Below are 24,624 nucleotides of genomic sequence, written 5' to 3' on the forward strand. Positions count from 1 at the left end.
TGATTTAAAAATATTACAAAAACTTAATTCTGAAACTGGCTCTCCATAAATATTTAAATTAAACAACGACTTCAGCAAGAGACCTGAGGCATATAACCTGTCAAATGTACTGCATGTGGAACCTGGCAACATTTTAAAACACATTTAAAACACAATCTGCTACCTTTCAATATTCATGAAAGAAATTATTTTTATGAGCTTAAACAACTAGTTATTGGAATCATTCAGCCAAGTTTTAATATCCTGGAAAGAATGTTCACTTCAATTCTCCCACTAATTTGTACGGTGACAGTTCCATTGAGTCATAAACTAAACTATAAAATCCAACAATAGTTCCCTCAGTCACCACTTCAAGTCATCAGCCTGCCTCTCTTTTCCATTGAACTCAAAAGGGACCAGGAGTAGAATAGCAGGTTTGTTTAACTTGCAGCTGTGTGACTAATGAAATGGCTTTAAATTTCAATCGGATACTACCTGAACAATCTGAGGAGGAGAAGCCAATGCTTTCCAATGTTTTAAATAATTCATTGAACATGTCATAAACAGGAAACTTGTTTTGGAGTTGTTACATCATCTTTTATAATATGTTAAAAGTTTATGTACTGATTTTTTTTATAGTGATACCAAAATTCAGTAGCTAATTGCAAACAGAGATAGACTGGTGATTTTTTTGCTCTCCATAAAATTCAAGCAGAAGTTGAATCCTTCAAGAATTTCAAAATATTACAGAAAAAAATTCTGCTCCAATTTTGGTGCAGTTTTCACAATTGCTCAGTTTAAGAGGGTCATATTTAGAATGGTGTGACATAATGGACAAACCATTTCCATACACACAGTGAATGAAACAGCATTGACGAGGAACATCCTTTGTGGTCTTGGGAAAGTCATGATTAAAATAATACTAAAATACTAAAAGGAATAAAACAGGAAGTAAAAAAGTAAATGGTAAGCGATGTGGCAGGTTGTTACATGAAGATATGGGTTCAACGACAAGGAAAATTAGGAGAAACGTTAAGAGGAAATATAACTTAGGAGAGGTTACTGATCGATGTGCTAAGATTCAAAACGGAGGTATAAAAGCCAACATAAGGGTGCATTATCTGAATGCTCTTAGTATTCAGCACAAGGTAAATGAGTTGATGGCGCAAATCATCGTCAATGACTATGATTTAGTAGCCATTACTGAAACATGGTTAAAGGATGGTCAAGACTGGGAGTTAAATATCCGAGGGTATCAAACTATTCGGAAGGACAGAGTGCATGGTAAGGGAGGTGGTGTAGCTCTGTTATTTAAGGATGACATCCAAGCAATAGTAAGGGATGATATCGGTGTTATGGAGGATAAGGTTGAATCCATTTGGGTGGAAATCAGGAATAGTAATGAAGTAGGACATTTTTTAAGGCTATATTGGATTCGTATTAATATTTACATCATCAAAGCATTGTTCATTTATTGGACTGATTGGCACCATTTATGATGTAAAGGGATGGGCATTCGTTTGAATCCCATTTTTGCACAGCTGAGAAATCTTTTTCGAATGAAATGGAGAATCTATAATCTGCCTAGCAACAGCACGAAGCTGCATCTTAAAACGGCACCATGGCCAGAAGATCGGGATATCTGCGAGTCAAGACCCTGACAGTGGGGCAGATATATATATATTTTGATTAAAACTAAGACTTACAAAATGAAATGTTATAAAATGAAATGTTGTATAACCAAAATGACCCAGGCAGGCAAAAGAAACCCAAGGATTAAATATATTGATTAGATTAGTTTTACACACAGACACAAATGCTATCAAACAGGAGGCTGACACAATAGATTCCCAGGTTAACCCAGGAACCACACTCAACACCTAATCAATGTACAGCATAGAGATAATGGGACCCCATTGTAAGTCAAGGGAACACCTATTAAAACCAAGCAGATAACGAGACATTGACGTCAGAGTCAGGAAGCCCGGGAAATCATGTATCTGTACTATTTATCTGTACTATTCTAATGTAAAACGGCAAAAGCCCGCCAAAACCTTGCAAATGCTTGTACTCTCTATAAATATTGAACCTCGTCTGCATATCGGGGAGATCACCGTGGTCAAGCCATTGTTAGGAGCTGGCTGCGTGGGTCTCCTTGAAGGACTTCAGAACTTGTACAATACAGTAGAAATGCTTTGAACCTTGCCTTGAGACTCGACCTCTTGAATGCACTGGCACAAGGGATTTTTCCCTACAACAGTAAGGCAAAAAAGTCACTGATAGGAGTATTCTACAGGCCACCAAATAGTAACATTACGGTGGGGCAGGCTATAAACAAAGAAATAACTGACGCATGTAGAAATGGTACAGCAGTTATCATGGGGGATTTTAATCTAAATGTCGATCGGTTTAACCAGGTCGGTCAAGGCAGCCTTGAAGAGGAGTTTATAGAATGTATCCGCGATAGTTTCCTGGAACAGTATGTAATGGAACCTACGAGGGAACAAGTGGTCCAAGATCTGGTCCTATGTAATGAGACAGGTATGATTAATGATCTCATAGTTAGGGATCTTCTCGGAAGGAGCAATCACAATATGGTGGAATTTAAAATACAGATGGAGGGTGAGAAGGTAAAATCAAACACTCGTGTTTTGTGCTTAAACAAAGGAGATTACAATGGGATGAGAGAAGAGCTGGCTGAGGTAGACTGGGAGCAAAGACTTTATAGTGAAACAGTTAAGGAACAGGTGAGAACCTTCCAAGCGATTTTTCACAGTGCTCAGCAAAGGTTTATACCAACAAAAAGGAAGGACGGTAGAAAGAGGGAAAATCGACCGTGGATATCTAAGGAAATGAAGGAGAGTATCAAATTGAAGGAAAAAGCATACAAAGTGGCAAAGATTAGTGGGAGACTAGAGGACTGGGAAATCTTTAGGGGGCAACAGAAAGCTACTAAAAAAGCTATAAAGAAGAGTAAGATAGATTATGATAGTAAACTTGCTCAGAATATAAAAACAGATAGTAAAAGTTTTGACAAATATATAAAACAAAAAAGAGTGGCTAAGGTAAATATTGGTCCTTTAGAGGATGAGAAAGGAGATTTAATAATGGGAGGTGAGGAAATGGCTGAGGCACTGAACAGTTCTTTTGGGTCGATCTTCACAGTGGAAGACATAAATAACATGCCAGTGACTGATAGAAATGGGGCAATGACAGGTGATGGACCGTGAGATGATTGTTATCACTAAGGAGGTAGTGATGGTCAAGCTAATGCGGCTAAAGGTTGACATGTCTGCTAGCCCTGATGGAATGCATCCCAGAGTGCTAAAAGAAATGGCTATGGAAATTGCAAATGCACTAATGATAATTTATCAAAATTCACTGGACTCTGGGGTGGTCCCGGTGGATTGGAAGTTGGCAAACGTGACACTACTGTTTAAAAAAGGAGATAGGCAGAAAGCGGGTAATCATAGGTCAGTGAGCTTAACTTCGGTAGTAGGGAAGATGCTGGAATCTATCATCAAGGAAGAAATCGCGAGACATCTGGATGGAAATTGTCCCATTGGGCAGACGCAGCATGGGTTCATAAAGAGCAGGTCGTGCCTAACTAATTTAGTGGAATTTTTTGAGGACATTACCAGTGCGGTAGATAATAGGGAGCCAATGGATGTGGTATATCTGAATTTCCAGAAAGCCTTTGACAAGGTGCCACACAAAAGGTTGCTGCATACAATAAAGATGCATGGCATTAAGGGTAAAGTAGTAGCATGGATAGAGGATTGGTTAATAAATAGAAAGCAAAGAGATGGGATTAATGGGTGTTTCTCTGGTTGGCAATCAGTAGCTAGTGGTGTCCCTCAGGGATCAGTGTTGGGTCCACAATTGTTCACAATTTACATAGATGATTTGGAGTTGGGGACCAAGTGCAATGTGTCCAAGTTTGCAGACGACACTAAGATGAGTGGTAAAGCAAAAGTGCAGAGGATACCGGAAGTCTGCAGAGGGATTTGGATAGGTTAAGTGAATGGGCTAGGGTCTGGCAGATGGAATACAATGTTGACAAATGTGAGGTTATCCATTTTGGTAGGAACAACAGCAAAAGGGATTATTATTTAAATGATAAAATATTAAAACATGCTGCTGTGCAGAGAGACCTGGGTGTGCTAATGCATGAGTCACAAAAAGTTGGTTTACAGATGCAACAGGTGATTAAGAAGGCAAATGGAATTTTGTCCTTCATTGCTAGAGGGATGAAGTTTAAGACTAGGGAGGTTATGCTGCAATTAAGGTGTTAGTGAGGCAGCACCTGGAGTATTGTGTTCAGTTTTGGTCTTCTTACCTGAGAAAGGACGTACTGGCACTGGAGGGTGTGCAGAGGAGATTCACTAGGTTAATCCCAGAGCTGAAGGGGTTGGATTACGCGGAGAGGTTGAGTAGACTGGGACTGTACTCATTGGAATTCATAAGGATGAGGGGGGGATCTTATAGAAACATATAAAATTATGAAGGGAACAGATAGGATAAATGCAGGCAGGTTGTTTCCACTGGCGGGTGAAAGCAGAACTAGGGGGCGTAGCCTCAAAATAAGGGGAAGTAGATTTAGGACTGAGTTTAGGAAGAACTTCTTCACCCAAAGTGTTGTGAATCTATGGAATTCCTTGCCTTGTAAAGCAGTTGAGGCTCCTTCATTAAATGTTTTTAAGATAGAGATAGATAATTTTTTGACGAATAAAGGGATTAAGGGTTATGGTGCTCGGGCCAGAAAGTGGAGCTGAGTCCACAAAAATCAGCCATGATCTCATTGAATGGCGGAGCAGGCTCGAGGGGCCAGATGGCCTACTCCTGCTCCTAGTTCTTATGTTCTTTAAAAGCTTTAATTCAATCCCAGCTTCTGACAAAGATGGTAACCTGCTTTCGTTGCAATCAAGGTTTCAAACACCAAAATACGGGTGGCTGGCATCCTTCTATCGAGGAACTTGGTGAACCAGTTGAGTTTTTAATGATAAATCAGCAGCTTTGATATTTCATCATGGACTGGTTGGGCCTATTTCTGTGCTATACATTCTATGTAACCTTCTGTTGTTACATCATCCACATATCACCTAATTTGTTGAATTCAATATCACAAATCCGCATGGTGTGATTTTGAAACTCTGATTGCTAATCTCGTACCATACAAGCATTTGTCCATTGGCCCCAACCTCACTCAGCTCTCAAACTCTCCGTCTGGCAGTATAATATTTAAAAATCATCTCATTACTATAAATTGCTCCATTGCTTTGCTTCTATAAATTACTCCATGCATTTTCTTCAATCTATCTTAGAAAGCTCCTTCAACTCTATTAGAGGTCCCAAGCACTCCACTCCACAGATTGTAACAAGATATTCTTTGCCCTTTCCCTTCATTGCACCAGTGATGGCAGTCTTCTGGTGTATTGTTTTTCTCTCTGGCACACTCAAGACCTTCTTCCCTCTCCACCTTAATTTTTAACTTTCAAAATTCTTCTCAAAACCCACGGTAGCACAGTGGTTAAAACTGTTGCTTCACAGCGCCAGGATGCTAGCTTCCATTCCTGGCTTGGGTCACTGTGCTGAATCTGCACGTTCTCCCTGTGTCTGCATGGGTTTCCTCCGGGTGCTCTGGTTTCCTCCCACAAGTCCTGAAAGATGTGCTGTTAAGTGATTTGAACAATCTGAATTTTCCCTCTGTGTACCCGATCCGGAATGTGGCGACTAGGGGCTTTTCACAGTAACTTCATTGCAGTGTTAATGTAAGCCTACTTGTGACAATAAAGATTATCTTCAGTCAAATATTCAACCTAATTTCCAAACACACTATCTGGCTCAGCATTCATTCACAATCACCATCTGTAAAACACATGTAGGTTTGTTAAAGGTGCTCTATCAATTTAAATGTGTTTAAACTAAATAGAAGGACTGGGAATTCATTAATTCCTCTCCATTCGTTCTTCAGTTCCAATTTCTTCTATTCATCCTCAAATAATATATTTGAACCTAATAACGGATTAAAACCAGTTTGTATATGACATTTCATTTGCAATTTCACTCATTTCAGATTCCAAGGAGAATACACCAAAACGATCATATGAATGGGAAGTTGTAATTTAATGCCTTTGGGTAGTAGGCCACCAGACATGATCAGAAAAGATGACACTGTAAACTGTACATTAAAATAGAAGCTATGTTTCAGTAGAGGCTCTATTACCATACCAGAGATGCAAAGAGAAGGACACACAAAAGTTTCACTGAAATGACACAAAATACAAAAATAATAAAATACACAATTGCCAATAAGGAAATATATTATAAATTGAAGGCAACAGATTAGCAGAGGATGGTACCATTTCCTTAAAAATCAACACTCACAAATGTGGCTTCAAACCTCATTCCGGTACATATTCGAACAGGAAGGATCCTTGCGGAGGAGGGACGAGCGCAAGACAAGCTGTTAATTGTCTGTGATTCATCCATCCAGTAGTGAGATGAAAAACCGAGAATGCTGAACAAGTTTAATAGAGCACTCATTGTCCAAAGAAACACCCTGGGCTAAAATTGCAGCAGAAACCTGCCAACAAAACTGAATTTCACCAAGGATTGTTATAAAAACGGTAAGGTTTGCAATTTTAAATAAGTAATCCTCTGCACAGTCCCAGCATTATCTATTTAGTCATTGCTATTCATTTCTATTGAATGGGTCTTCCATCGCACTGCTTTCACCTGCAAGTCTCAGGGTGAATTTTGACCTGCAAACCGCAGCTTAGGAATTCAGGTTTCAGTTCAGAAAGACAAAGTTTGCAAACAGTTTCAAATCCTAAACTGAAAGTCAAGTGTTCATTAACAGTGCACAACAACATGTTGTGAACACATACACCTCTTGCTGAATGCACAAGAGAGCAGTGTATGGAGAAAACACACTAAATGACACAATTAAGAGCTATCAACACTGGCTAAATCCAAGGTGAGAAATTTTTGATTGTGAACCCCAAGGTTCCCCAAGGCATCTCTTTGTTCACAGACCAAAATAATTACAATTACTTCCTATTAGCAAGACCACGAGAGATGGCAAGGTTATAGAGTCATAGATGTTTACAGTATGGAAACAGGTCCTTTGGCCCACCTGGCCCATGCTGTCCAGTTTCTATTACTAACCTAGTCCCACTTCCCCGCATTTGACCTATATCCCTCTATACCCACCCTGCCCATGTAACTGTCTAACTGCTTTTTAAAGGACAACGTCGTACCCGCCTCTACCACTGTCTTTGGCAGCCAGTTCCAGATGCTCACCACCTTCTGTGTGAAGAAATTTCCCCTCTGGTCTCTTTTGTATCTTTCCCCTCTCACCTTAAATCTATGCCCTCTAGTTCTAGACTCCTCTACCTTTGGGGATAGATGTTGACTATCGACCTTGTCTATGCTCCTCATTATTTTATAGACCTCTATAAGATCACCCCTAAGCCTCCTAAGCACCAGGTCAACAGGGTAGCCATGAAAATGGGTTGGAGAGTTTAGACGGAGGGAGAGATTTAGCAACAATAAGGGGGCAGTAAACTCAGAGGAGAGCAAAATGATGCAATGGGACCCGTGTTCACTTGAAAGGACAAACAGGGCCTTGTTTTAATGACTCATCTGAATGAAGTGACCTTCAACAGTACACCCTCAGTACTGCACTAAATGATGGCCTTGATTTTGATCAAGTCCTGGAATGGGACTTGAACCCACAACCTTCTGACTTGGAGGAGAGTATGACACGAACTTAACCACGGCGAACAAATTCTCAAATCTCTCTCAACCAATACGTGCACTGAAGTGGATATATTAACCACCAATCTTCAAGTCTCGGGATGGTGCGGGTTAACCATTTATCGGAAAGCGCCTTCTGTAAGTTTCCAGACATGGTTTGTCAGGTTCTGGGAAATCTATCCAAGATCAACACCCAGGTCTTCCCATTGATCTGGGTTCCAGGACCCAAGTGTGGCTAGAACATTCCTTTATCATTTTGCCCTTCCACCTGGTTACAACTCTCATGATCTTTCTAACCAGCCACTTGATTATGAAGGTAACAGAATACAGGCTCAGGCTCTATATATATTTAATGTGGTGACACAGCCTTCTGAAGGGGCTTCCTGGAACCTGGAAGCCTTGAGATAGCCCAGTTCACTCACAAGAAACTCACTATACCACAGCACAACCAAGCACCAGACATCCCTGGCTCGATTATTGTTTCAGCCTGACATCAGGGCAGGTTTAAGAGCAGCACAGACAGGCACCAGTGTAAACACAGTGGTTAAAAAGTAACAACTTTTAATAAATAGTTGTACTCAGCAAAAGCACCTTGTAGTGTGAAGTGCACAGTTTTGAAACACATCTGTTCTTTGTTATTTGCGATCGAGAGAATTTTTGGAGATCAGTTTGCAACAGGAGATGGGTTCCTCTTTTATAGTTTTTTCCTAAACCATGGCCTCACCAAGCAGACATCTCAAGAGACATTATTGCAGAATCAGCTTGTTCTTAGATGCTGGTTAAAAGGTAACTCATTCGTTGCTGTCTTCTTTGGCGCAACCTCATACTGCGTGAAAAATTCTCTCTGGGCAGTGCAGCTGAGAAATTCCCTTCAGTCAAAGCTGATGTTGCAGACAAAGCTTGTTGTTATTGAGTCTTGAAATCAATCACTTTCTGGTTTGACAAGTAATGTTGTTAGTAACCTATGCCCTCTTTCAATACGTAACTAAATTCAGGAGCAGTTCTGGTATAAATGGTTGAATTCTGTGACAGCAGAACTGCAGTCATTCCTGTCATTTACCAACATAAAAGATTTTGCAGATGGGCACATTATCTTCCATTTCCAACAGAATTAGCATGAATTTTAGAATAAATACACTCTTGCATAGACAATGTATGCCCTTTATTCCAGTTCATTATGCAATCCTCCCACTCCCCGAAAACAAAATCATACAATTTCCAGCCCATAGGCTTTAAAAGTAATGGACTGTTGCACCATTGCTAATATTTTAACTGTTGCAAAGAATCATGTTAGCCAGTGACAGGAAGTGGGCTGTACTCAGTATGTATCGGAGCTTCCCACATGAAGCTCTGCCTTCCCAAATTCACAACACTGCAATCAGGCATGGTTGTGAATACAGACAATGCATATGTGCAATCTAAGGATGCCATTTTTGTGTCAAATTCTCTTTTTCTCTACTTTCTAGGGGATGGTTTAGCACACTGGGCTAAATCGCTGGCTTTTAAAGCAGACCAAGGCAGGCCAGCACCACGGTTCAATTCCCGTACCAGCCTCCCCAAAAAAGCACCGGAATGTGGCGACTAGGGGTTTTTCACAGTAACTTCATTGAAGCCTACTCGTGATAATAAGCGATTTTCATTTCATTTTTTTCATTTTTCTATTCCATTTTTCCTACTTGCGTCTTTGTGACCAGCATAGCAGCAGCTGAAAATGACATTCTTGCATTTTCCTTTGCTTTCCCTCACATTCCAAAGTACTGTCATCAATTTTAAAAATTAATACACGGCATGTGGCTAGGTTAACATTTATTACCCATCTGCTCATGCCCTTGAGATAGTGGCGAGCTGCCTTCTGGAACCACAGAGGTGGGCTTTCAATTAAACACAGTGCTCCAATGCGGGGTCCCGGTCAATGGAGGGCCCCCACACAGAGGGGTGACTGTCGTGATCGTAAAATCAATCAAGATGAGCCTATCAGCAGGCGATACAGAACAACACTGGGCTCCGATTGGTGGACTCCCCTTTAGAGCAGAAAAAAAGTTTGCCAGAAGTCGAGAGATGGTGGAGATTTAGACTGATCTTCTGAATTGGTGTGAAGTTACCGAAATTTATTTGAGTATAGATGCAAAGCAGCAGCCACGTTTCTGGCATTCAGTCTGTCAGGCAGCCTGAAGCGAAAGTGAGGTCGTTGCCTAACATCAGGGCTACAAACCTGCAAAGACTTCAGCGAGGCGAGGAGGCAGCGTTGGCCAATAGCCATTGAGGGGAGCAGCAGGGCAGCAGAATGAACAAGCAACCAACCCAAAAAAACAGAGGCCATCAGGCCAGATAACAAGTTGCAGCAGCCAGGCAGCCAGCCAGGAGCTCATGCGGTAATTGAGGGTTGAGTCCCGGCCACATGAGTAAGAGGTGAGCAGAGCAGCAGTTGGGAGGAGTGAAGGTGGCCAGGCAATCGTCGAGCGTAATGTCTCGGGAAATCAGGGAGCAGCGGCCAGTGGGAGTGGGGCAATACGAACAGAGGACAGCCAGGCAGGGCTGAGAGTGAAAAGGTTGGGCAGCAACGAACATCTTCTTAGATAAAACCAAATTACTGCGGATGCAGGAATCTGAAAACAAAAACAGAAAATACTGGACAATTGCCCCAGGTCTGACAGCATCTGTGGCGAGAGGAGTGATACACTATCAATTACGACGAGACGAGAGTAGAATGTAATCGAGGCTTTATTACACAGAGATGTGTGGCCTCCTACAGAAGCTGACGAAATGGCTGCTGTATGGAAAGCACATACATTTATACTCCGCCCAGCAAGCAGGGATCTACCCCCGTACCTGTAGTATAGGGGCCTTACCGTAATACCCTATATACAATATAATACAACAGTGGTGACTACCACAAGGAGGAAGGTAACATTTCAAGTCCAGATGACTCTTTGTCAAAGCTGGAGGGAACTAAAAATAGGGTCAGATTTTATACTGTTGATGGGGGGGGGGGATTGACAAAGATATTGTGGACAGAAAGACAAAGGGCGCGAGCATCCCAAAAGAGAACAAAATCCCCGAGTGTACATGTCTAGCCACGTGTTTCCCGGCACTCGCAGAGCCGAGAAATATATGGCTATTCAACATGACTCACATTGAATAAGGGACCTGAACGGGGAACACACAGCCGAAACCGCACATAGCCCCGTTTTTTACAATGGGGAGCTCCGCTAAATGATGTCCCGATCTCCGAGGCCCCCCCAGGAGAATCCCTGACCTCCAACCCTAGACCAAACGCAATATGGGAGGGTCCCCCCGGGCCCCCCAACACCCATGTTGGCCAATCCTGTCCTGATCATTTGCGTGTGCGCAAAAAAATGACAGCTTAGCACTTTGGCAGTGCCAACCTGTGCACCTTGGCAGTGTCACTTGGATGCCAGCCTGGCCTTGCCAGGGTGCCAGGCTGACATTGCCAGGGCACCGCCCTGCCCAAAGGGCATGCAGCTGGCGTCCTCCCATTCCCCTGGGAGACCCCATTCTGTCTGGTGCCTGATTGTGGGGACCAGTATCAAACGCTGCTTGCCCGAGGACCCCGAGGAGAAGGGATTGAATCCCAAAGCCTCAAAGATCTGCACATTAGAGTAAAGCTTACTCTCTAGCTCTAATGTGCAGATTTGCCAACATGATCTCGCCTATTGTGGGTGGGGGTCACCTTGCAATGTCTCACGAGATTGTATTGAATCTCACGAGGCATTGCGAGCCAGGTGAACCTAGGGAGCAGGATCTCATGGCTTTCAACGGCCACACTGTACTGTGGCAAGCTGCTTTCCCACCGCAGCGTGCAGGTTACTGGTAGTGGCACATAAAGAGATTAGAATGTGTTAACGGCAGAACAAAGGTGAGCAGTGTGTCAAAGGGCAACTAGGAACAGGGAACAGATGACCCAAGTGGGGTGGCAGAATGGGGGGACAATGGTGAGGGACAAAAAACAGATCAATGGAAGCAATGAAAATAAATTGATAGAAATAAAAATGGGGTGAACGTGAAGGAGAGAATTCAAAGTCTGAAGTTGTTAAACTCAATGTTAAGTCTGGACTTGAACTTGATGGTAAGGGATTCAGCGAAAATAATGTCATGGCGAAATGATGAGATTCTTTCTTGTTTAAAATGATAATTTTTGATTTTATGATGGAGAGAAGGTCATTGATAAAGCAACTGAAGTTTTTGGGCTGAGGACATTATCCTGAGGAACTCCCACAGCAATGTCCTGGGACTGCCTCCATGATTTCTATCATCTTCAGTTCTTCTAAGTCTCCTTGATGCTGCTTTCGATCAAATGTCAAGGGCAAATACTCTTACCTCATGCATTCAGCTCTTTTGACCATGTTTGGATCAAGGCTGCAATGAGGGCGAGGGCTGAGTGACCCTGGCAAAATCCAAACCAAGTATCAGTGTGTAGTCAGTGCTCTGTTGGTGCTGCTTGATAGCACTGCCAAAGGCCCCTTCCACCACTTTGCTCACAATTGAGAGTAGGCACTATCGAGGAAGTGGGGGGGGGGGGGGGGGGAGAGAGAGAGAGGAGACAGAAGAGAGGAGAGAGCACTCGATGGTTTAGTGGTTAAAACACTGGACTAGCCATCCAGAGGCCCAGGCTAGTGCTGTGGGACATGGATTCAAATCCCACCATGACAGCGGGTGGAATTTAAATTCAATTAATCAGTCTGTTTTAATTCGTAATTTTTATGGCAAATGACAGAATTCTCTTTAAATTTGTGTATCCATTCTACATGTTACTTTCTATTCCTAAAATGCGTCACCTTTTAAGAAACCGGGTATGACCATTTAGAGTTACTGAATTTGTATGGCAAAGAAAAAGTCTAAGTTTCATTAATGATCATTGGTACAAAGGTAATTGGTAGAACAGTGGTTAGCACTGTTGCTTCACAGCTCCAGGGTAGGAACTGTGACTGCAAGGAAGTTTCCGCAGTCCAACACACCAAACTTTTAATTAGAGAAGCTTAGGGGAGCACGGTAGCACAAGTGGATAGCACTGTGACTTCACAGCGCCAGGGTACCAGGTTTGATTCCCAGCTTGGGTCACTGTCTGTGCGGAGTCTGCACGTTCTCCCCTTGTCTGCGTGGGTTTCCTCCGGGCGCTCCGGTTTCCTCCCACAAGTCCCGAAAGACGTGCTTCTTAGGTCATTTGGACATTCTGAATTCTCTCTCCATGTACCTGAACAGGCACTGGGATGTGGCAACTAAGGGCTTTTTACAGTAACTTCATTGCAGTGTTAATGTAAGCCTACTTGTGACAATAAAGATTATGTCAAATAATGTAATTTAATTTGAATCCCAATTAAAGACATAGAACATAGAATTTACAGTGCAGAAGGAGGCCATTCGGCCCATCAAGTCTGCACCGACCCACTTAGCATAGAGAAATACAGCACAGAACAGGCCCTTCAGCCCACGATGTTGTGCCGAACTTTTGTCCTAGGTTAATCATAGAATTTTGGACACTAATGGCAATTTATTATGGCCAATCCACCCAACCTGCACATCTTTGGACTGTGGGAGGAAACCAGAGTACCCGGAGGAAACCCACGCACACATGGGGAGGATGTGCAGACTCCACACAGACAGTGAACCAAGTCGAAATCAAACTTGGGACCCTGGAGCTGTGAAGCAATTGGGTTATCCACAATGCTACCGTGCTGCCCTTAAGAAGAAATTAATCTACGCTCCATTATTCTACCCTAATCCATGTACCTATCCAATAGCCGCTTGAAGGTCCCTAATGTTTCCGACTCACCTACTTCACAGGCAGTGCATTCCATGCCCCCACTACTCTCTGGGTAAAGAACCTACCTCTGACATCCCCCCTATATCTTCCACCATTTACCTTAAATTTATGTCCCCTTGTAATGGTTTGTTCCACCCGGGGAAAAAGTCTCTGACTGTCTACTCTATCTATTCCCCTGATCATCTTATAAACCTCTATCAAGTCGCCCCTCATCCTTCTCCGTTCTAATGAGAAAAGGCCTAGCACCCTCAACCTTTCCTCGTATGACCTACTCTCCATTCCAGGCAACATCCTGGTAAATCTCCTTTGCACCTTTTCCAAAGTTTAAGCCCTCACTTTCACCCTATCCCCATAACCCAATAACCCCTCCTAACCTTTTTTGGTCACTAAGGGCAATTTAGCTACTTCATCACTGTTGAAGGGTGAAAATCCTGGAACTTCCTTTCTAACAGCACTCTAGGTATACCTACATTACATGGGCTGCAAAGATTCAAGAATGTTGCGCTCACCACCTTCTCAAAGCAATTAGGGTTGGACAACAAAGACTGGCCTAGCCAGCAACATCCACACCCCATAAAAATAATATTCACTGCACTAGCCGATTGAAAGTGCATGAAACCATCGAGAACAGTGATATGTGCTGATATGAGCTGCCAATACAAGTTATATTCTCTTCCAAATTTGACAAATCTGCAGGATGTTTAAGCAAAGGTAAGCACGAATACAAACTAGAGGTCATAAATTAATTGTATTATTCCTATCTTTTACACCATGGGTTGTCTTTTAGGCACTGATTAACTAAATTCCATCCTCTGAAGCATGAGGTTTTGAAGTGCATAAGTAGAACTTCGATTATCTTTTACTCCCACCTGGATAGAGATTTGTGAATTTTGTTTTAAGCAATTGAAGACTTGCTGAAAACGGAACGGGAAGTGTCACAAATGTACCAGATTCCTGCTTGAATGGAGGCATTTTTCGTCAATTACAAAGGCATTTGGATGCTTAAGAAATGTATTTGCCATGCTTCAAGGAATAGGTCAACATTGTTCTTTGGCCCTAGAATCTCTATGAATTGATCAGAGTTCTCCATCAGCTGCAAGAGTCCTTTATGAAACAAGGTAATGGAATCTGAAACCAACTTTAACTTGTATCAGAAGGAAATCAGAAATAAAAAGAAAAACAACATTTGGAAATCCTCAGCAGGGCATACAGCTTCTGATTAGAACAAAAAGATCATTGATCTGAAATGTTCATTCTGTTTTTCTCTTCATAGATGCTACCAGAGCTGCTCATTATTTTCAGCATTTCTGCTTTTATTTTAAGGCCAATTACAATGCCAAGGCAAGGATGGCAAGTGTAGGAATTGCAGCAATTTACTGTATGTATGAACCGCAACATCAGTGGACATATATAAATGATGTAGGTCTGAGCTATGTAGAGCAGAAAATATTTAGTTTCCTGCCCCTTTCTGACTTTAGATGACTTTCTTCAGTTGGGGCAGCAGCTGACTTATCTATCAGCAGGACTGATTTGTTCGAATAGCCGGCACTAACCCCAACCTGCTGACTAAGTGAGTCTGCTACTAAAGTAGAAGTTCACGATTCCTGGAATGAGGAGCTTGTCCAAGGAGAAGAGATTGAGTGGGCTAGATCTACATTGCCCGGAGTTTGATGAATGAGGTGTGATCTAATTGAAACATACAATTCTCAAGAGACTAATTAGGTAAAAGCTGTTTTCAGCCTTTTAGGACTGCAATGAGGAGAAATTTCTGGGTCAGCCATTTAGGACTGAGGTGAGGAGAAATTGCTTCCCACAAAGGGTTGCAAATCTTTGGAATTCTCTGCACAAAAAGCTGTGGGTGATCAATTCTCAACAGAAGAAGGGAATAGTGCCAGGAGGATGTAGGTGAGGATCTGATCATCTATGATGTTATTGAAAGGCAGAGCAGGTGAGGGGCAAATGGCCTGCCCTACTCCATTTCCTATGCCCTAATTAAAGAAAACAATACAAAGAAAATCAGTAGTGAGTTTATCAGTAGTGAGGTTATCTCTAATTAATGGTTCCCAAGAGGTGTAACATGCAGTGATTGAAGCAGCCAATACATGCCCCTGTACTCTGCTAAATAAGTTTATTTGCCATAAAAAGGGATTAACTAGCATATGTATTTCCTTTAAATGACTAAATATACAGCTATATACCTAGAAATATTAATAATTTGAATGACAGGTTAATTGTCAGAGTCGAGGGAAGAGACAAATTAATAGAACTTGTTGCACTTCAGAAAATTAGTGGGCTATTGATTGGTGCACTATCTTTTTAATATCTTCTGATAGAGTTGGTAAGGTTATGCTGATAGTATTAGAAGCTGATGGCAGGAGGCGGCTCGTGTGGCCCACAAAACGGGGGTGGGTCAGAAATAGCTTGTTTCTGTGCTGTCCATCCCATGTAATTCCTGTATCTGCAATTCGATCACCCTGTCTAGTGGCTGGCTCTAATCCCAGGGGCCACATGCGACTCATCTGGGTTCTGAGTACGGTCAACAAAATGTTACCCACGCACAGCGTTGCCATATTCTATTGATTTCGGTCCACGTCATTTTTTTATGCTACCAATATGACTGAAGTGACACGCACATAAAGCAAGGGAAACTGAAGTGAAGTGCCTGATGGTGGCACAAATTGACTGAGAGTCACACGTGCTCTCTGTATTCAAAGTGTAAATATTTATTTTGTTTTTACCATTTGAAATTGATGATATTTCCATTAATACATAAATGATTATGCATGTTCTATAACTCATTATGAAATATTTAATGCGCATTAAATGTATTTAATCTTATTCACAGGATTATGGTTAGTGAACAAGCCTGATTTTAATCTTGCGGCCCACTGAAATGAAGGAAGGCCACTCACGCGGCCACTCACTAACCTAGCTTTCCCATTACTGTTCTAATTTATTTTAGAAGAGGAGATACCTTGGCACAATCATCAGCAGAGACAGAAAACTCATCTTTATGGTCTAGATGAAGGAAAGGGAAATAATTTGACCTCTAATAAATCTGAGTATTAATAAATTAGATTGCAAGAAACAACTAAATCAAAGACATTAAGAACAAGATATATTTAAAACAAATTAAAAGAAGCATGCAACTTCAATTGTGTAACTTAACTTAGTTCTTCTGTAAAGGTGAAAGTCTCATAAATACAGATATACATCTGGAAGGAACTAATAACTGAAGAACCATACGACCAAGAATCTCACCAATCAATCAGTTTGCAAGCAAACCTCCAGAATTATGGCAAGTGCAGTGCAATCGTGATTTGCGAAGTGACTTTATGACTAAAAACAATCTATCTTCTTCAAGCAGCTATACTTAACCTGTCAGTCAGAACACTCCTACTGTAACCCTTCACAGCAATGAATGAGAATTCACCTGCTTAGATTCAGGTCAAAGTCAAATAAAGCTTTGCCAAACTACCTTCCCTTCAGAGATTTATTTTTAAAGACAGTTGTGACGATATATGAACTACATAAGCAGCTGCCTTGCAGATATCACATATTACAACCTGGTTCAGATCCCAGCCTGCAACTACTTTATGTCAGAATGAACCGATCATTATGCACATTAAAATAGCCCAACATTGGGAGGGTGACTGAAAGCGCAAATGGAAATGGCATGGTTACAGGATATATTAAGATTTAAGGTTCTGAGCGCACACACAGCAAAATCAAATCAAGAATGTTAAAGAAGTACAACCAAAATGGTCGGTGTGGTGCATGGGTTTTGTTCCAGAGTGCCATTTTGAGTTTTATCAGCCTTTCCTCCTATCTAATTTATTTTACTGGCATCTGTTGAGGGGTCTGACCATGTGCAAGCTTTGGGCGGGCTTTTTTAGTCTGCAAGAGGGACCTGTAAACAAGGCCTGTTTTACCAGAGCTCCTCTTTTCATAGTTATTACTATTACTACGGTTCTGCTGAGTAATTGTTATTGTTAAACTTTGTTCCTTCTTTTATTCCTTCTTTTGTTCCTTCTGCCGTGCGGGCTGCACGGTAGCATTGTGGATAGCACAATTGCTTCAGAGCTCTAGGGTCCCAGGTTCGATTCTGGCTTGGGTCACTATCTGTGCGGAGTCTGCGCATCCTCCCCGTGTGTGCGTGGGTTTCCTCCGGTTTCCTCCCACAGTCCAAAGATGTGCAGGTTAGGTGGATTGGCCATGATAAATTGACCTTACTGTCCAAAATTGCCCTGAGTGTTGGGTCGGGTTACTGGGTTATGGGGATGGGGTGAAAGTGTCGACCTTGGGTAGGGTGCTTTTTCCAAGAGCCGGTGCAGACTCGATGGGTTGAATGGCCTCCTTCTGCACTGTAAATTCTATGATCTAAAGTTTAGCTCCTGAGAGTTGATAGTTTCAACCGAAATCGTTTCTGCTACTAAAGAAGTTAATGCCGTTAATCCTTCCTTCATTAGCGTGGTAAACTAATCCAAGGGAGATTAGTGGGACAATTAGGGCCACAGCAAATGCACCTTTTTGGTTCTGAGCCCCTTCAGCCCTCAAGGTAAATTAGATAGATTATAATCTCTCTTTGACCTTTGTCAGTGCGAGAGAGAGAGAGAAAGGTGAATTGTTCTGAAGTAGAATTGCTCTATGGACCACTAAAATATCACCGTGGACCCCCGATTCGGTATTTTCTTTGTGTGGACCCCCAGTAATGTTACATGGACCCCCAGGGTCCATTTGGACCCCGGTTGAGAACCCATGATCTAAACAATGCATTTGACTACCTTCTTTGTGGTCTCAAGTTACCACAAGATGATAGTTAATAACTTGACCATCACAGGAACAGGCTGCTCACTCTCAAGCCTGTTCTACCGCTCTCTCCAAATGAGTGAATAATACTTGGAATGTCACGTTTCATACCAAAAGAAGCAATCCAGATTAAAACAAGCAATTTTAATGGCATTCACAGCAAGTTTCAGCAGTACAATCGCACTCATGTATTTTACAATGAGCGCTTTATTCCTATCACAACTGAATCAGCAGAAAATTGTACGGACAGCTGTTATAGATCAGGGCACAGTTCTTTAATTTAAGACAAGAGACAAAAAGGTCCAAAAAGATAACATCATCGCCAGAAAAAAAAGAGAGCTGGGTGGTTCCCATGTCTAATATGGTTTCAAGTGCAGACATGTTAATGTCAGGAGAAATAATGGAAAAATTGCCAAAAGTAACAGAAAGTAACTGAGTAGCTTTATATTTAACTGAAGTAATAATATATTGTATGAGTAAAATACAAATTTCATATTAAAATTGGCTTATAAAATGACAGTTTCAGGGAGAAGGGGAAAATTATGATTGTGATATAGCCAGAGTATTATTACTGAATAACTGAAATACATTTGCAAAGATTAATGCCATCCTCAGTACTGAAGTAATAGCCCAAATCTTCTGCTATCCAAATTGAGCTCAGCGTCGGAAACTTGGGATAGACACGCAAGATACCAGAAATGCCAGATACCTGTATATTTACTCTGGGAATGTTACACAGTTCAATATCTGGTTTAGCTCACAGCGTAACTCAATTGAGCACCACAACCAATCGCCTTCCAGTCACAACCACCTCCCCCCCCCCCCCCCCTTCAACCAACCATCCTCCCATTTGCTCACTCACCCAATTACTAACCTGCTCGCTTAATGATATAATCCATCTGAATACGGTTGCTACTCTAGTGAAAAGGGAGCATATCTTCCGTTCTTCCATGTCTTCTTTCCCCTGACATTCCCCTTGCACTGACCCTTCAATTCTTCAGCTCAGATTAGAAATCCGGGCAGCATGGTGGCCTAGGGGTTAGCACAACTGCCTCACGGCGCTGAGGTCCCAGGTTCGATCCCGGCTCTGGGTCACTGTCCGTGTGGAGTTTGCACATTCTCCCCGTGTCTGCGTGGGTTTCGCCCCCACAACCCAAAAATGTGTAGAATAGGTGGATTGGCCACACTAAATTGCCCACTTAATTGGAAAAAATAATTGGGTACTCTAAATTTATAAAAAAAAAGATTAGAAATCCAAGCAGGTCGCAGAAATCATCACGGCATGGCGGCACAGTGGTTAGCACTGCCGCCGCACGACGCTGAGGACCCAGGTTCAATCCCAGGTCACTGTCCGTGGCATTTACACATTCTCCCTGTGTCTACGTGGGTCTCATCCCCACAACCCAAAACAATGTGCAGGGTAGGTGGATTGACCACGCTAAATTGCCCCTTAATTGGAAAAACAGAATTGGGTACTCTAAATTTTTTAAAATATAAAAATAAAAAGAAATCATCACTGCAGCATTGATGCTGACTAAATATCTGGGCCTTTGTCATTTTTTTCATGAAATATTTTTATTACAACTTAACAATTTTAGTACTAAATCTATAAAAACATAGAATAACAATTAAGCAAGAGTCCCTTCCCACACCACCCTTATTTCCTTACAAAAGTAAAACTTGGTTCTATGTTCCCCCACCCATCCAGTCTCGTCTCCCTCCTCCAGTCTTGTGTCCCCACTCTCGTCTCTTCTCCCCCCACCCGTCTCTCCACCACCCCCACCCGTCTCTCCGCCCCCCGTCTCTTCTCCCCCCACCCCGTCTCTTCCCCCCACCCTCCCCCCAACTCCTAACAGCTAACAGTGACCAGCTATTTAAAGTACAATACAAATGGCTGCCATCTTCAATAAAACCTTTCCATTGACCCTGTCACGGTAAACTTAACCTCGAGATGTAAAAACTCCATCAAGTCATCCAGCCACGCTGAGGCCCTTGGTGGTGCTATCGACCTCCAGCTCATGAGGATCTGCCTCCATGCCACCAGTGAGGCAAAGGCCAGGACGTTTGCCCCAATCCCCATCCCAAGTTCCGGCACAACCTAAACCCCAAAAATCACCACCAATGGGCAAGGCTCCAACCTAATATTCAGGGTTGCCAACACAGTCTCAAAAAAGACCTCCAGACGTCCAGCAGCTTTGCACACGACCAGAACATGTGCACATGATGTGCAGGGTCCCCCACACATCGATTGTATCTATAATCCACTCCTTGAAAGAATCACTCGTTCTAGGCTTCGTAAGGTGTGCTCGGAACACCACTTTCAGCTGGATGAGACTCAGCCTCACACAGGACAAGGTCTAGTTCACCCTCCTCAATGTCTCACTCCAAACTTCCCCCTCCAAGAGCAAAGCCAGCTCCTCCATCCACTTTGCCTTCACACCCTCAACAGAGCCCATTTTAATTGTCATAATCCGCTCGTATATACCCGAGGTGCTGGCCACTTGCGGACCAGAGCAGGGTAGGATCCTCTCGAATAAGGTAGAAGGCCGCTTCTTCGGAACGGCTCAAAAGTACTTTGTAACCCAGCTGCGCACTTGGAGGTACCTGAACCCATGAGCATCTGTGAGCCCATATTTTTCTTTCATTTCCCCGAAGCTAGAGAACCGACCATCTAAAAATAAGTCTCCCACTTTCTCTAAACCTTGATCCTTCCATTCCCCAAATTTAAAATCAGACCTAGCAGGATTGAATAACTGATTCGCACAGATAGGGGTGAGCCTAGCGGCGACTCTCGAGTTAAAAAGATGGCGGAGTTGCCTCCATATTTTTAACGTAGCTACTACTACCAAGTTAGATGACTATTTCTTTGGTACCACTGGTAACGGTGCTGATACCAGTGCCGCTAGGCTTGCTCCCCTCAAAGACTCTGTTCCCATCCGAATCTCCAAACTACTCTTAGCACCTTTATAGCATTATCTGCCCAATAGTAGCATTGAACATTTGGCAGGACCAAACCTTTCAGTATCTCTCCCTCTGGTGCAAAGTCCTCCTGATCCTTGGGCTCTTACCCACCCAAATAAATCCAGTCAACCAGACGGTCAATCACTCTGAAAAAAAGTCTTGTGTAAGAATATTGGAAGGTATTGGAATAAGAATAAAAATCTTGGAAAGATGTCCATTTTAATCGATTAATCTCAGCCCGCCAGGGCGAAGGGGATACCATCCCATCTCTTCCCTCCTGCACCCCCCCACCCTATTTTTGCCTCATCAATCCAACCACAAAGTATTCACTCTTTCCTATATTTATCTTGTAACCAGAAAGGGCCACAAAATACTGCAAGACTCCCATAATGTTATCTATTGACGTCTCCGGATTCTTCACATAGAATAGTAAATCGCCGGCGTACAGCAAGACCCGGTGTTCCACCCCACCTATAGCTATTCCTCACCATGTATTCAAGGACCGTAGGGCTATGGCTAGTGGCTCTATTGCTAGTGACAATGGACATTCCTGCCTGGTACCTCAGTAAAGATGAAAGTGGTCAGAGATCACTTTGTTCGCGCAAACACTGGCAAATGGGGTCATATAAACAGCTGTACCCCCGCTACAAAGCCCAAACCAAATCCAAATTTTTTTTAATCCGCAAGGAGATAATCCTACTCTACCCTATCAAACGCCTTCTCCGCGTCAAGCGATATTATGATCTCCAGGACCCGACTCTCCCCCGGAGCAAGCACCACATTTAACAGATGTCTCACATTTTCTGTCAACCTCCGCCCCTTAACTAAACCTGCTTGGTCTTTCCCCACAACCTCTGGCAGACAAAGTTCCAGTCTTAATGCCAGCAACTTAACTAACACCTTTGTGTCACATTTAATAGGGAGTTTGGATGATACGACCCACAACCTAAGGGGTCCTTGTCTTTTTTCAAGAGCATGGAAATCAAAGCCAGCCTCAGCGTCTATGGCAAAGCACCTCTCTCAGGAGATCATAATTAATGGCAGAGCAGGTTTGAAGGGACAAATGGCCTTCTCCTGCTTTTATGTTTCTAGGAGTCCCTGAACATCCCTAACAATAGTGGGACTAATAAGTCTATGATATTTTTAAATAAAATTTCACCTGGAACCCATCAGGACCCGGTGCCCCCCGAATGCATCGGTTTCCTCGCCTGCTTGATCTCATCCAACTAAAGTGGAGCTTCAAGGTACTCTCATAACTCCTCCTCCACCTTGGGAAATTCCTGCTCACCCAGGATTTCCACCATATCTTTCCCATCCCATGGAAGTTCCAACATAGAAAATATTTGGTGAAAGGTCTTAAATACCATTAATCATAATGCATTCTGCCTAATGCTCATCAAGCTATCTGTCACTATCACGGTGGTGCAGTGGTTAGCATCGCTGCGTCACAGTGCCGTGGTCCCAGGTTCGATCCCAGCTCTGGATCACTGTCTGTGTGGAGTTTGCACATTCTCCTTGTGTTTGCGTGGGTTTCACCCCCACAACCCAAAGATGTGCAAGGTAGGTTGTCATGTGAGTGTACCTTTAAGAAATGGGTGTTTAAGAAATGTACCTTTAAGAAATGTACCTTTAGGAAATGGGTGTTTATCAGTGATGTCAGAGTATGGGTGGAGCTGGGCTGTCTGTCAGCTTTTTATTTTCGTTTTAGGCTGTTTGCTGCAGGGTGTGTTTTAGTTTCGTTGTCAGTGTTGGAGCTGAAGCCAGGCAAAGCAGGTGTACTGTTGATCTCTCTGCCATGAAAAGACTATCTCTTGATCATTTGGTGAATTCAGAATTATAAATGTTCTCAGTAGTGAATGTAAACCTAATGTGCTTCTGTTTAATGTTTTTTTATTAAAGTCTTATGGATGTTAAAAGGAAAGCTTAAAGGATTACTTAGTGTTGTATTCTTTGGGGGTTGTATTTGAATTAATGGTTGCTAAGATGTTCGCTGTATGTTTTAAAAAGGTTAACTTGAGTTCATAGAATAAACATTGTTTTGCTTTAAAAATACTTTTCCATTTCCGCACTACCACACCTGTAGAGTGGGCCGTATGCTCCCCATACGACAATCTAGTAAACATTGTGGGTCAGGTGAACTCCATGATACACTTTGGGATTCTCTAAACCCTGGCCCATAACAAGGTAGATTGGCCACACTAAATTGCCCCTTAATTGGAAAAAATGAATTGGGGACTCTAAATTTACTTAAAAAAAAATATACTGTCACTAGTGGGGCAAAAGAATCAAAGAGATAATTTCCATCAACTCAAATGATGTCACCCCAGGGTTGACAGCATAGCCAGGGACCATTAAAAACAAATTCATTTAAAAAAAAATCAGTTATCTTTTCTGACGATGACAAAGCACATTCTTGAAGACCTCAGACTTTGGAGCTTGTAGATATGATTTCGCTACATAACGCAAGTTGTAAAATATAGATAAATATACATCATTTGGACCCCATTATATAATAATGGCAGCAGAAGAGAAACCAGATTGAAAAAAAGCTAAAAAAAATAAACAGCATTTATTCTGAACAGACAGCCTGAAGTGATCTAAAAGATCATACTGTAGCTATAAACTATGAATCTATGTTTAATTTATCATTTGAAACTTTGAATTAGATCCGTATAGTTCTACAATCTTAAAATTGAATTTGTGCAAATTATCTGAACTTTGAGGCTGCAATCCTAATAGTTCATTGTTTTCTACTTCTGAAGTCATTTCACTCACTTAAATGTTGAAACTGAAATCAATGTATTCTAATTGGTACATACTATGTATGGGAGTAAAATTAGCAGAACGTTTGCCATATTGGTTATGGATAGAAGCACTTCTTAGTTTCTGAACTATGGTTAACAACTCGGACAGGTATGCAAAAGGTAGATTAACAGTCTGATAATCATCCAGATGGTAGACCTGGATGGGATTTGACAGGATCACCGATTAATCCTGGTGGAATCTGTCTTTGGTTATGTGTAGTTGCAAAGACAAATTTAAAATTTTGTACATACCCTGGATATCATCATTGAAGGTGCAGTATTTGTTGCGGTACTTGTTCAGAAGACGAAATGCATTCGTATTCGCAAAATCCTCAAACTGAATAAGACACTGCTGGCCATACCTAACAAACAAAATATTATTACTGATTACAGGGAGTTTCCAGAAAACTATTGAATATTAAATTACTGGATTTAATATTGGCAAGAAAGGGACGTTTACTAAATAGCATCAGGATATAAAATGAAAAGTTACAGCTATTTGTGTAAGTAACCTGTTTCTAACGTTTT

At 42.1% G+C, this 24,624-nt stretch overlaps 1 protein-coding gene across 1 annotated transcript in view; it reads right to left on the reverse strand.

Moving 5' to 3' along the window:
- me1 (malic enzyme 1, NADP(+)-dependent, cytosolic) overlaps window positions 1-24,624 on the reverse strand; it is a 795,738-nt gene that overhangs the window by 211,354 nt on the left and 559,760 nt on the right. The window contains 1 exon segment of the mRNA XM_038799481.1: window positions 24,349-24,458. Coding sequence (XP_038655409.1) covers window positions 24,349-24,458 — 110 coding nt within the window.

This window comes from Scyliorhinus canicula, chromosome 6 (genome assembly GCF_902713615.1).
Source record: "Scyliorhinus canicula chromosome 6, sScyCan1.1, whole genome shotgun sequence".
Lineage (NCBI taxonomy): Eukaryota > Metazoa > Chordata > Chondrichthyes > Carcharhiniformes > Scyliorhinidae > Scyliorhinus > Scyliorhinus canicula.